This window comes from Siphateles boraxobius, unplaced genomic scaffold (assembly GCF_051911475.1).
Source record: "Siphateles boraxobius isolate OS27281-9 unplaced genomic scaffold, OSU_SipBor_1 25, whole genome shotgun sequence".
Lineage (NCBI taxonomy): Eukaryota > Metazoa > Chordata > Actinopteri > Cypriniformes > Leuciscidae > Siphateles > Siphateles boraxobius.
In genome coordinates this window covers 9,980,027-9,993,182 of record NW_027508866.1, presented here as the reverse complement: position 1 = coordinate 9,993,182, position 13,156 = coordinate 9,980,027, and the positions used below count along the sequence as shown (strand labels likewise).

General features: G+C 37.6%; 2 protein-coding genes across 21 annotated transcripts in view; one reads left to right on the top strand and one right to left on the bottom strand.

The window, feature by feature from the left end:
• The window catches only part of picalma (phosphatidylinositol binding clathrin assembly protein a), a 43,107-nt gene extending 38,181 nt beyond the window's left edge, over positions 1-4,926 (top strand). For 16 of the 18 annotated variants that reach the window (XM_077242521.1, XM_077242519.1, XM_077242516.1 and 13 more), the window contains 3 exons: positions 1,529-1,633; positions 2,458-2,561; positions 4,312-4,926. In XM_077242521.1, coding sequence (XP_077098636.1) covers positions 1,529-1,633; positions 2,458-2,550 — 198 coding nt within the window. In that variant the 3' untranslated portion in view covers positions 2,551-2,561; positions 4,312-4,926. The remainder of the gene's footprint in view (positions 1-1,528; positions 1,634-2,457; positions 2,562-4,311) is intronic. The other 2 variants (XM_077242523.1, XM_077242532.1) reach the window with 1 other exon arrangement.
• A 757-nt stretch (positions 4,927-5,683) lies between these two features.
• ccdc83 (coiled-coil domain containing 83) lies at positions 5,684-12,424 on the bottom strand. 3 transcript variants are annotated; one of them, XM_077242538.1, is made up of 10 exons: positions 12,116-12,424; positions 10,458-10,542; positions 10,212-10,380; positions 9,031-9,198; positions 8,303-8,394; positions 8,158-8,226; positions 7,952-8,073; positions 7,773-7,873; positions 6,423-6,565; positions 5,684-6,037 (listed from the first exon to the last, which is right to left on the bottom strand). In XM_077242538.1, exons 2-10 carry the CDS (start codon positions 10,497-10,499, stop codon positions 5,783-5,785), a joined length of 1,161 nt encoding a protein of 386 aa, XP_077098653.1. In that variant the 5' UTR covers positions 10,500-10,542; positions 12,116-12,424; the 3' UTR covers positions 5,684-5,782. The 3 variants fall into 3 exon arrangements, with proteins under 3 accessions (XP_077098653.1, XP_077098654.1, XP_077098652.1); XM_077242539.1 differs by lacking the exon at positions 12,116-12,424 and adding an exon at positions 10,863-10,985; XM_077242537.1 differs by lacking the exon at positions 12,116-12,424 and adding an exon at positions 10,640-10,698.
• Positions 12,425-13,156: the final 732 nt, after the last annotated feature.

Sequence of the window (13,156 nt, the reverse complement as noted above, 5' to 3'; positions counted from 1 at the left end):
GTCCCCTGAACACACTGTAAATAAAAAACGCAGTCTCTGCAGACACCCCAGGCTCCACAAACGGCAACAAAAACAAACTGGGCTTACCCACACCACGAAACATAACAAACTGTTCCAGCCAATAACCGATAAGAAGGGTTTGGTGGGTTAGTCCGCGGATGAGGAGGAGAGAGGGTCTAGCTAGCCTTCGTTTTGTTTGACAATACTTTAAACGTCAACAAGAAGTGATGTCACCCGACATCGCTTAGAGCACCTTTAAGCATGAGCGGGAACCAACGTAATAATTCTGGTGTAGCTCCTTATTTTATTCATAATTATACAATTTAATTAACAATTTAATTATGTTTATTAATTAATTTAAGTATGAAAGAGATCCTGATGTAGCACCTAATAATTATATTAATAATAGTGTAGCAATGTTCAGGGAAGGAGGCGGGAACCGGCGAACAATCAAAATAAACTTTATTTCAAATAAAATAAACAAACCAAAATACCGCCAGCAGCCCCTCGCGGACGACTGCTGGCTACCGAAAATAAATGTACTGCCAGCAGCCCCTCGCGGACGACAGCTGGCTAAAATAAAATACAAACACGAAAAACCAAACACAACTAAAATACAGGCCTGTTCCTCTCTCGATCATCAACGTCGTCGCTCCTCCTTTATGCTTCCGCTCCTCCGTGAGAGATGCGAGACCGGTGTGCCTCACAGGTGCTGCTCATTAGCAATCGCACCACCGGCCTCACGCCGTTCTCTCACGTCCCTCGGCCGTCCTGTTCACCACAAATAGATTTGTAATTTTATTTAATTAAATAAAATTGTTATTGTTGTTGTTATTGTTAATGATAGAAATATATTGTAATTAATAATAATAATTTTATTTTAAATTATAATAAAATTTAATGCATTATTCATTTTATTATTATTTGCATTTAAATCCACTGGGACTGAGGGGGCACATGGACATGGAGCTTTTATCTATAATCAACACTGAGTCTTTCCTTTCCTCTTTTAGAGTTTTACATTATACTCGATAATAGAGGTTGAGTAAGCCATACAGGTAAAGCAGCGCGGGCCGTGGTTAATGGTTAAAAAAGAGGCGCTTTGTCAATGGTGCTTTTCAAAAACAGCATCTGCACTTACATAACTGCTATTATGACTCATAAATTTTAAATTCTCCAGGCCAAATCTTGTATTTACCTTAGTTTTTCCTGTTAAGAGTTACCCCCCCCGCCCCCCTCTTTCTGTGTGTAACTCTTCCTGTCTGCTGTGTGTTCTGTAGCTCAGGTGGAGTTAAACATTAACTTAAGTCTGATCAGATATGAACATTGAGTTCAGACTGGCTCACATTCCTCTTTGCTGAGTTTCAGTACTGTCAAACACAATGTGAACAGAGGAACTCTGTAAACCATTGGCATTTAAAGTTCCAGATGCTAACATTCTGTCCCAAAAGTCATGACAGGACAAAGTCATGACATTGCTTTCTGTTTCTTTATCCCTTTAATTTTTAGTTTTTTTCCCTCTTTCTAGCCGCCTCAAATGGGCTCCATGACCATGATGACCCAGCCTACCATGATGTACACGCAGCCTGTGATGCGGCCGGCCAATCCCTTTGGCCCAATCTCAGGGGCACAGGTATAACCTCACGCCATAATAAGGTTACAAATCAAGTTTGGAAGCCTTAAGTTGTGGTCAGATTTACTGTTGTGTTGACGAATTTTCGCAGACAAAATCCGATAATTTCTAAAGGAATTCACACGATCTGGATTCCCCATGCAGATTTCAAATGGAAGTTGGTCATGCAAATTTGCCACTTTTCCCAACAAAGTTGCTTGATTTGAAAGTGATTTCTGTGCGAGTTCTGCTTCCTCACTAAACTATAGATAACAGACAATTGATCTTTTTTGCCTGTGAAATTTGGGTAATGTGACCACACCTTAATCCATTTTAGAGCACAGTAGTTATCCATAGGTCTCTACAGTTTTTGCATTTATCCAGCCTCATGATTCTTTTCGGAATAAAGCCATCAGCTCTACCCTGACTGATCATGCTCTGTTCTAGAAGCCGCTCTAGAACGCCAGAGGCTTTATTCAGAATGCGCTGTAGTTAGTTCACCCTCATGTGCCATCGCAGCGCTGTTCTGAAAATGAAAGCTAGCATGGTGGCCTTCACGCATCTCTGGGGAAGCATATGTATTCCACAATCGCACCTAAATCTCAGCTCGAAATACATATGGTGTCCCCCGCCACTCCTGCTTCATTTCTGTAGTAGTGTTACCACAGGAAATCAGTACCATCGTGCAGCCTTGCAGAACGAGAAGGATTTTAGTAGCTAGCAAACAACCTTTCTCTTTCTGAACCTCTTTTATTCTCTAGCCTGTCTGGCTCTGAATTTTCCTCTTGTGTGTGTGTGTGGCTGTCCTCGGACCCCTTCAATCTTTCTCGTTCTTTCTAAACTAGCTCTCTACAGCCTCTAGTCCTTCCAGTTCAAGTCCTCTCAGAGCTCCGGGACAGGACCCTTTTGCACAGCTGTCTTTGAAGGATTTCCTTTAAAGCGTCTTTAGGTACAGCATGTCTGCTGTGTGTGTTTGTCTGTGATCGGCGCTTCTTGCTTTATTGTTTCTATTGTCAAAACTCTTACCCCTGTTTTTCTATGTGCTGCAATACTTATTTTCTCTATATCCATCATTATGATGTGATTTGTAACAGTTCAGCTTGTTGAAGTGATCTTCCTTAAAACGGAGGCATTTTTACAGAGCTCTTGAAGTTCATATACAAATCATGCTTGATTTTGTTCTGTTTCTCCCTGGGATTTAAAGAGGTCATATCATCCAGAATTAAATCTTTTAACGTCATAATGTAATTGAAGTAGTGATAGATATTTTCTTCAGTGTTGTGACGTACATCCAAATTATCTTATTTTTCTTATCGAAAAAGAAAAAATGTTGGGCGGGTCTTGGTTCTGTGCATCGGTTGTTGATTGGATCGAGGCAGATCTGAGTGTGAGCTTGCAGTTGATTGTGAGAAAGGGACAGAGTTTAAGCAGAGTAATTGATTGGTGAAGTCTGGCATACGTCACCAGAGAAACAAAAAAGATAATTTCAGTCCAGTCAAATCTTTTATGTTGCACATTTCAGTGTGAATTTTCTAAATCTGTTGGAATGTGATGCAGGATTTGCATAGTAGTAGATATCTTGTTCAAGCTAATCAAGAAAGCTTTTCTTAACAGTTAACATTGTTAAGCTAGTATGCTATGCTGTTAGCTTGCTAACTAAAGGCTATTGCACAAAGAGAAGGAAAAGTTTGTGTAAAGTAATTTTTTATCTTTGGGGTGCTGCAATCAATTTATTGCTGTTGTTCATTTTACATGCGGAGGGGGTGTGTCTTAAAGCACCAGCATTAAATCTCAAAGTATACTTAAAGGTAGGTAATTTTCAGAGAGGCTAGCAATGGTGAGCTAGCTTTGAAAGCATGAGATCCCACCCTCCCTTCAGAGCGCTCTTCAAAGCCATGCCTCCAAAACACATGAACTGCAAAGCATCATTAGAGACGGCGATAAATTACCTCGGCTCAAAGCACATGATAATGAACATAACTTAAAGAGCACTGACCTGTACCACCTGACTGCTGCAGATTAATTTTGCCATTAACAGTGTTGCCTTTGAAACGCATAAATTCAAGTCACTTAACTGATCCGAGTATAACGTCACAGGTTTTAAATTTCTTTCAAATTACTGTAGTTATGTTGTGAGCGCAGCATCAGCTGGTTGTTTTGGTTCATGAGGAACTGTAAAAGGCGGCTACTGTTTTGTTTGTGGTGATCGGTGACTAACGTCTCTCAAACTCTGCATTGCATGAGCTAAGTGTACAGTAGAAATATCTGGCTGTGCATGTACAGCACATGCTTATGATGAAATGTCGTTTACTGTACTCTGCGTGAAAATAGGAGTGTACTTTGGGCTTAAAACATTGGTTATTTAATGCATTAGTAATGTTTTTTTTTCTCAAATAAAATTGGAAAATGTGATATGACACCTTTAAATTATTCATTTTTTTCTAAGGTTATCTTGAGTTGCAGCCTCATACTCATCTCATCATTGATTTGTTGCTTCACTCGATGCATTTGCATATTTAGTTCATTTTGTGACTCTAAAATCAGAATATTCAGTCAGTCATCAAACAAACATTTTGTCCTGGACACTGCCATAATGGTTCTGTTATCATAATGTGTTATAAAATCAAATAAAGAGATAAAGAAACAAGTCCTGAAATGTCTGTTGACGGCACCAGTAATATGCGTTTCTCTGATTCCAGATGCAGTTCATGTAGGTGAAGGAGGGTCGACGCTTCCCAAGGATGAATTATACAGCAAATCTCAAACCTTTAATCTCTCTCCAGTTGGCTGTTCGGCACTTCAAGGAGAGTTCTGCCCCAGTACAAACCTGTACAGGAATCAGAGGGAGGGGTGGGAGCATTATGGGATACATTGGGTGGGGTTGGGAGGGGTAAGACTTTGTTGCCCAGATATGAGGACACAGCGCTCTCATTTTGTAATTTGTCTAATGCGGTAACAGTTATTGTACCGATCTGCGTCAGTAACGAAACACAAGGGTGAGTGCAGGAATGTGGTGGGTTTTCACAAACACAGCTTCACTTTTTTCCATGGAATGGAGAACCGAGGGATCGGGATTTGGGTGAAGTTGTCTTTATCCGATCATCAAGCAAGCATTACCTGATTTAACCATCTCCAATTAGAAATTCTAACATCGGTTTCTATTATTTCAATTTTTTTATGTTATGACATTTGCAGTAGACATTCCTTGTGTATTGTCTGTATTTATTTATGATTTACCCATTGAGGACTGTTTTTTCTTTCTTTAAAGCTCTTCCTTATGGGAGGTGTTTCGAATTATGCGTTCGTATGGGTATGATTGGTAGTATAATTCGGATTTGAGTGACTGAATTATGAAATATATATATATATATATATAAAAATGGGGGGAAATGGACACCTATAAACTGACTGATACAGCACTAAGTATTCTCAGAAGCAGTTGTATGTCTAGTGCAATTTCTTTGTTGCTCAAATGCTCACCGCCCTCCATTTGTAACGGACATAGGATAAAATATACAAATCATTATGCCACATAGTCAGTTCTGTGCCCCGGGTGGGGGTGGGAGGTTGTGGGTTCGAGAGGGAGCATTTAGCAAAGCACTACATTTGTGATTCAGTGGCATTGCATTTGGGGAAGATCTGTATTGCTTTCTGCTTGGCATGTCATTATTTTACATTTGACAGTTATATGGCTGCCTTTTCAACTTGAATGTGCAGAGTCGCCTTTGTTTTCGGGCCACCCAAAAGCAGTTGGGTGTGTGTGTTTGTGGGTGCGAGTGTGTAAATGTGAGTGAGAAACGCAGTTTGCTGTCGGTATTGGATGGGGTCGGTAGTGTCTAGCTGTAGGTCCTGTAGCGTGAAGAAAGGGGGCACTGTTGATCAGTGCTCAGTGTACATAAAACAGGCCCTGTCCAGTAGGGAAGTACACAAAGGGTGGTCCGAATATGAGGGTGATTCTATCCATTGATTTAGCATATATACTGCATCATCCCTGCAGATTCTATTTTGTTTATATGACAACAAAAAAATGAAGCAGAATTTGGGTGATTTTCAAATAAAGTGCATCTTCCACAGAATTAAGTGTTTCTTTACTTATTGATCACATTTTTTTTAATGTTGTGTGTGTGTGATATTTTTTTTGGAATCCATGAAAATTGTCATTCATGGATTTTAATTATCATCGAACAACTGCTGAATTTCACAGGTGTTGTATACAGATGCATCAGATTCTCCAGACTGTGAAGCTGACTGCTGAAACTTTCTATTGATGATCTTTGTTGTAATCGGCCACTTTGCAGTTTGCAACAGGTCAAAGGTCATCTCCTCGCTCGCATCCACAGGGTTGTTCGGTGGTGGGTGCAGGGGGGATGCTTTACCTATCACGCACAACAGTCTCCGCCCCAGCAAGTCCAGGTGCATCGCCCCCTTAACACAAACACAAATGCAGCTTGCTTAAAGAGGGTTTAAGATTGGCTTCATTAACAAGGGTGGTGACTGTTCCCCATCCGTGCTCATTTCATCTATATTCTAGCCCATGATGCCTGGAACTGGCAGCGGGAAAATCACTAACACTGTTTCCACAGGCCTTATCTCCCTTATGTGCCACTAAGAGGGCCTATTTAAGATTTGCTGCCTTTGGCAGAGAGCCTTTTTGGGTACTTTACCGGATAATATCTGTTATAAACCGTTTGGAGGTGGTGTTGCTAATCAAAAATTAATGAGTGTTTATTGATTCCATCTTCACTCTGAATGTGACCAGGTGGGGCGAACACAACTAGCATTGTCTATGAATATAGTACAATTAATTTACCGGGAAAGTAGTCTGCCTACTGTACATCTCGTTGAGGTCAGGTGGGGTGGAAGGAGTTGTGCCATCACAGGCGGTAGCATCTCTTTTGTGTTGAGCCTCTTCAGCTAACAGCTGGAGGGAATACGGGGGTTTGTTGACCAATGCTGGTATAAAATTGACATTGAGTTATTAATAAGCATTTGCTGGCTAACATCAATGTGTGTGGCTATTGGCTCTATAATTGTGCACTCAGAGGCCATTAAGTTTAAACTGCTGAGGACATGAAGTTTTGAGCGCTAATGAAAACACTGATCCCCTGTAATAATGTAATGACAAGACTTCCTCTACTTTGAGAGCATTTGGAGCGGGCTGAACTGTGCTAGTATTCAGAGAGCTATAAAAGTCTCCCAAACTGGTAATACTGGGCTGTGGTAGATTATTTAAAGTGTTGTACTTATATGATTACAATAAAAGTCTTATTGCTTTGTTGAATTTTAGTTGGTCAAAGAAGAGTTTAGTGCTAATTAAATGGAGCTGGTCAGTTTGTAGTCTTGAATCTCAGAGGAAAATTAACGTATATTTCCTATGGGATTTTTTAAAATGGCGGTTATTGATTTGAGTAATAGGTGCATTCACATTAGCACAATTTCTCAGACATTAAAGGTATTTTTCGTGGTCAATAGTGTACAGATAAATGAAGCATAGTTCACACAGAAGTCACCTTTACACCAAGCAGCTTTCTGTTGGTCAATGTGGTGAATCCATGTGACCAACTCAAAATATTTGGGAAATATTTCACCGTCACAGGAATCCACACAATTGGATATTTTATCGAAATGACCCGTTTTTGCTGACAAAATTTGCAGAGAAACGTTAACTGTGACTGGACCTTTACTGTTCAGGCAACAAATCAGGCAACTGTTGTAATCCTTATATAGTATCCTTTTTGTTCCCAAGTTACACCTTAGAATAGTTGTTAGGGTTTGAGACTGTTTTCCATTAGACAATCAGCATTGTCATGTCACATTTCTAACTCCAGGCTAGAGTAACTATGCTGGTGATTTGGCTCAAAACAATCTGATGGCACAACTGAGGTCCCTTAAACAAAGATGATAGATGAACAAAGATTTCAAATCACATACTTCCAAGAGTCCGAACTACTGCCATTTAAATAAATGGGAATCCTAATGGCTTTCTCCACCATTCATACTTATGCTACTCTTCTTTCCTGTTTTAGTATTTCAACGGTTATGGCGCCATCTATTGGTTATAAAAAGGCAATGCTGCTTAGTGAAAGCACAAGGTGTTCAGTTAAGTCTTGTTTTTTATTCTTAGACTGAACACTGCTATTATAAGCGATGTTTGGATTACCTGATGTTTCCTCGAGGCTTATTTTCATTATGTTCCTGTCCATACTACGGGTGTCATGGGACCCAACGCTAGCAGATTGCGCAAGAAATTCATCATCTTGGCTGAGGGAAACAAGAGAACACTATGAATTCAAACTTTATGGTCCAAAAAATCTCAGAGCTTCAAAGTCAAACTCATACTTGATCAGAGGATCATCCATACGGAGTATTTGAAAAAGATTATCAACATGTTCCAGGTTTTCCTTTTCTAACTGCTGGATTGTGGATTCCAACACTGCGACAAGGTTAATATATAGGGGAACCTGACATGGGAGATCAGCTGCACTTTATAATCTTTGCACGTACGATAGGATGTAAGTATGATAAAACCTAAATCTAGACCACACCTGTTTAATCAGCTGAATATTTTCTTTAATCAATGATTTACTGTCTTCATCAAGGTTTTCAGTTGCTCTCTGAAACACAAAGACAGTTTCAGTACCTCAGAACATATATAGGCCTACTAGACAATGTGTCGGCAGACTGCAGTACCTTTAAGGCAAGCTGATTTATAACCTCGATACTCTGTGCTTCCTTTTGCTTGTTTTTTTCAACAGCTGCAGCCAGAGATCTCTGAAAATGTTCTGATTTTTTTTTAATTAAATTATTATTTCTGTTATATAATTTAAACAATAATGTTGTGGCCATAACTTTACATACATCTGCAAAATGTTAATAATTTCAAATAGATGGATCGTTTTATTAGTTATGCCCTGAATAGGCTCTTTCACATAGCACATGTTTACATAATCCACAAACATTATTATTCAATTTACACAAACCAGTACAAAAGTTTACATAAACTTGATTCTTAATACTGTGGTTTATACTTGGAAGATCTACGACTGTTTTGTGATAGTTCATAGATTTTTCTTCAGTTTAACTGCCCAGGACACGAAAGGAACTCATAAACAACTATCACTAAATAAATAAAAGTCATGGATCATCAAGATAATGACATACAGTATTAAGATTAATAAGCTTTTCTTTTTTCAAATAAATTTAGCTGTTATTTGTCTTGTTGGCTAAATGTACACATCTGTTATGTGACAGTTTATTTAGGGCGGTAATAAATAATAATAATTATATATAACTGCGGATTTTGCAAGATGTATGTAAATGTATGACCACAACTGTATGAAATATAATAAAGTATTTAAACTTATTAGATATTTGTGTTCTGATTGCTGTAAAGTTAAAGCAGAAGATGGAAAACGCACCTGATAACTCCTGGAAAATTATTTGTGTAAAGGCAATATTTTTTTCCAGTTTTTCTATCTTTTGATGGTCTTTAATGCTGCCCTCGTTTTTGTACTGTAGCCGTTCCTGCCTGTCCGTCTGCAGTTCCTCCACTTGCACCTGCAGCCTTGCAAGTTTACAGCGTAGTTCTCTCTCACACAAATACACACACGACAAACATTACAACACCGCGTAAACCATACAAGAAAAGGCTCACTATATAATAATGAATAAAAGTAGCTATTCAGTACCAATACGTGTTGTGCGCTATATTTCAAGTGTTCGATAGCCATTGTTGCTTTGTATGATGAACAGACCAGTCAGCGACTCGATAACCTGTTCAATATGTGAATCAATCAGATCGTGTTTATGAACTGGATCGACTGTTTCGCTGAGAAGATCCGAATTTTGATTGATTGATTCATTCGTCGCTAGCAACTTCTCATGAACACATCAATACAAAGCTATCATATATGGCTTTAAATGTGAAATTAAGCCTATAAATCATATTGAATTGTTCTATAATTTTTATGGAATTTTGAAGCTTGAAATATGGGGACATTCTAAAAACGTGGAAAAAGCTCAACGTGGCAAATGACCCGAATTAAGACATGATAAAACATTAAAATCAGTACTACACCTTATCAATGATGAATATATACAGGCAAGGATGAGCCCAGAATTTGAACGCAACGTGCTAGATTGCATGTTAAGCTTTATTATTATTATTATTATGGTTTTCTATGGGAAAAACCTAATTTGAAACTTTTGCGCGTATTCTGGGTTCATCTGAATTTGATATTTAAAACGTCTTTATACATTAAAGTCACCATGAACACCAGAATTGACAATTCTTATTTTTTATATTGCATTATTTATTATCAACGATTTATTCATTCACACTTTTTTTTCATGCATGGGCCCTTGTAATGTTTTTTTATCATCAAAAATTACGCTTCTTTTAAAGCTTGAAAGACTACCAAGTCCAATAGGCCATAACTACTGAATGTTATAACTGAAAAGAAGGCCCAATACATTTTGTGTGCGTGTGTGTGTTCCACAGAAGAAAGAAAGTAAGTAAGCTAACAGTTAACGTAAATGACGACAGACTTCATTTTTGAGTGTACTATTCCATCAAATCGTTGTTGTGTCACTCTGGTACCTTCTAGTTGTTTCTCTTGGTCTTGTTTTTTCTCCAGGTTCTCATGAGTCGTTTGTTTCACCTGATCTTCATCTTCTCGTTGTCTTTGCTCCAGGTTCCTCTCCAGCTCCTTTATCAGTTTATTTAGTTCACACTCGTGACGTGTCTTCTCTTCTCTCAGCTGCTCCTGCTGCAGATACATGTGTTTGAATTTAGCCTTTTCTCCTCGTCATCATCATCCTCACCAATATTAGGGTCACCACTTACCAGCTTTAACAGTTTTTGCTGCTTATCTTCTAGTTGGCACATTTCATCCTTAGAATCTTGAATTTCTTTCTTTTTAACCTGAATTCTATTAGAAATAAATTAAGATAACATTAGACTATTCAATTACGGGAATAAAAACGCAAAGTAGCCTAGATTAAGACAATATTGAGCACTGTACTAACTGGAACTGTATGAAGGCCTCTGTTAGAGATGTTGTATCTAATGTCTTGCTCATTTTCAGTTATAACGTTACACAAGTTGTTCACATCCTAGATATGAAAAACAAACAAAACAACAACATTTATTAAACCTTTCAACAGGCCGTGTTAATAATCTGTGGGTAAGAGAGATATTTACCGTTGAGCTGCGAGTGTTTTCTTATTTATTCTACGTATTAATATTTACCTTATCGGAAATGTTTACACGTTGTTGTTATGGAGACGTACGGTGGCCCAGTAGTGCCCAACACAACGAAATTTAAAAAGCAAACATAAGTTCACAACAAAACGAAATTAAGCCACAACAAAACGAAATTAAGCCACAACACAACGAAATGAATCCACAACACAACGGAAAAAGTACAACACAACGGAAATGAGCCACAACACAACGGAAAATATACAACACAAGGAAATAAAGCCGCAACACAACAGAAATGCTCCCGACCACTAGAGGGCTCTCGGAGCGTGATAAAGTAAGTTTTCCACATAGACATACGTTAATAAATATAGACGCTTACATTTATCAACCGATTTCAGTGGTTTGTACGTTGTGTACAAAACGTTTCATCTCTAGTTATTTAAATCTCGATAGTTAGACTTATAAAATATTTTTTTAATAAGGAATTGTCAAAGCTCAGAGTCAGGCTTGTCATGTATTTGGCTTTTTATTCTTGAATTAGAAGACCCCCATACCGAGATATAATAAAAAATTCAAATTAAATTAAATAAAGTTTTCTTGTGGAAAAAGCATTTTCTGTCTTTAACCCGATTTTAGCTTTTGTTGTGCTTAGAATTGACCGCCATTGAGAAAATGAAATAGGCAAATACAAATCATACCGGCAGCTAGGCTGCTTTCTGTATTTTTAGCACTACAATTATAGATATTTACAGATAGATACTCCAAATATACAATAACAAAGATAACCGATGTATCCTTTATAATAATAGCGTACATGATACAACTACAGTGCAATGCAAATAGTAAATATAAGATATAGTGAGAAGTAATAGTAATTAGTTTAGTGTATAGTAATAACATAAAAAAACAGTAGGGCGTATACAGCAAATAAAATAGTAATGAATAGTATAATTATATAAGTACAATATAATAATAATAATATATTGATAATAACATATAGTTTAAGTATAATACTATAATAATAGCAATAGAATATGAAATATCAATGACAGAATATAGACAATAAAAATAATAAGTTAAATAGTGACTATTAAATAGTGAATATTAAATTATTTAACAGCATATAATAGATTGATAATCGCAAGTAGTAGGCCTATAAAAATTATAATAAAATTAATAATAAATATTAAAAAAAAATAATAATAATAGCAAATAGTACAATGTAATATCAATTGCAAACATAGTCAATTAAAGGGTTAGTTCACCCAAAAATGAAAATTCTGTCAGTATTTACTCACCCTCATGTTGTTCAAACCCATTAAGACCTTCGTTCATCTTCGGAACACGAATTAAGATATTTTTGATGAAATCTGAGAGCTGGATCACTCCTCCATATAGTCCATAGGCTTCTTCAGGGATTGAACTTGCCGGCCTCGAAAAGTTATTAAACACATCGTTAAAATAGTCCAAGTGACTACCGTGGCTCAATCTTAAGTTAATCGAAGAGAATACTTTTCGTGCGCAAAAATAACGACTTTATTTCGACGATTCATTTCCTTGTCTGTGGGCCTCGAGCCAGTTCACTAGTGTAATAGATAGCCTAAGTCCCTCCCGTTCCGTCAGCATCTGTATTCACTCACTTCATTTCGTTCACTCCTTGCAGATATAGTGCACTCAACTGCCATACACTATATAGGGATTAGTGAATGAGTGAACGAGTGAGCGGTTTCGGACACAGCTATTGTATGTCAACCATCTAGTACTAGTCAATGGCGGGAGACAACAAATATTTGTATCCCGTTTGAATTGTGCCCTGAATACATATGATGTTTGTCAATTTAAAAGATACATTTTAAAGTCAAGAAAGTCTCAGTTTGATGTAAAACTGTTGAGGTATAAGACTGTGAAAATACGTAATTACAAAGACTATAAACCCAAAATGCGCTTACCTTTTCTCTCAATGAATGAAGCTAACTTTACTGAAGCTAACGTCTGTCATGTTTTCTATAGTCTAACGTTATAATCGTAACGTTACGCCGTCATGCCTGTGTGTTTTGTACCAGACTGCACACACACGAGCTTGGTGACTTACATAGTGCGAGACGAGAGATGTAGTTCATTGAGTGATTTTCACATAAAACTAAATGTTACTCTTCTGTTTTATGACAAACTGTGACTTTCTTGACTTTCATAATTATCTTTCAAACTGACAAACATCATATGTGTAATTCAGGGCACAGTTCAGACGGAATAAAAAGATAAGTTGTCTCTCGCCATTGACTACCGTACAAATTTTTTCCGAAATAAGGTCCCATGAGCCGGAAGCAGAGGGGAGGGAC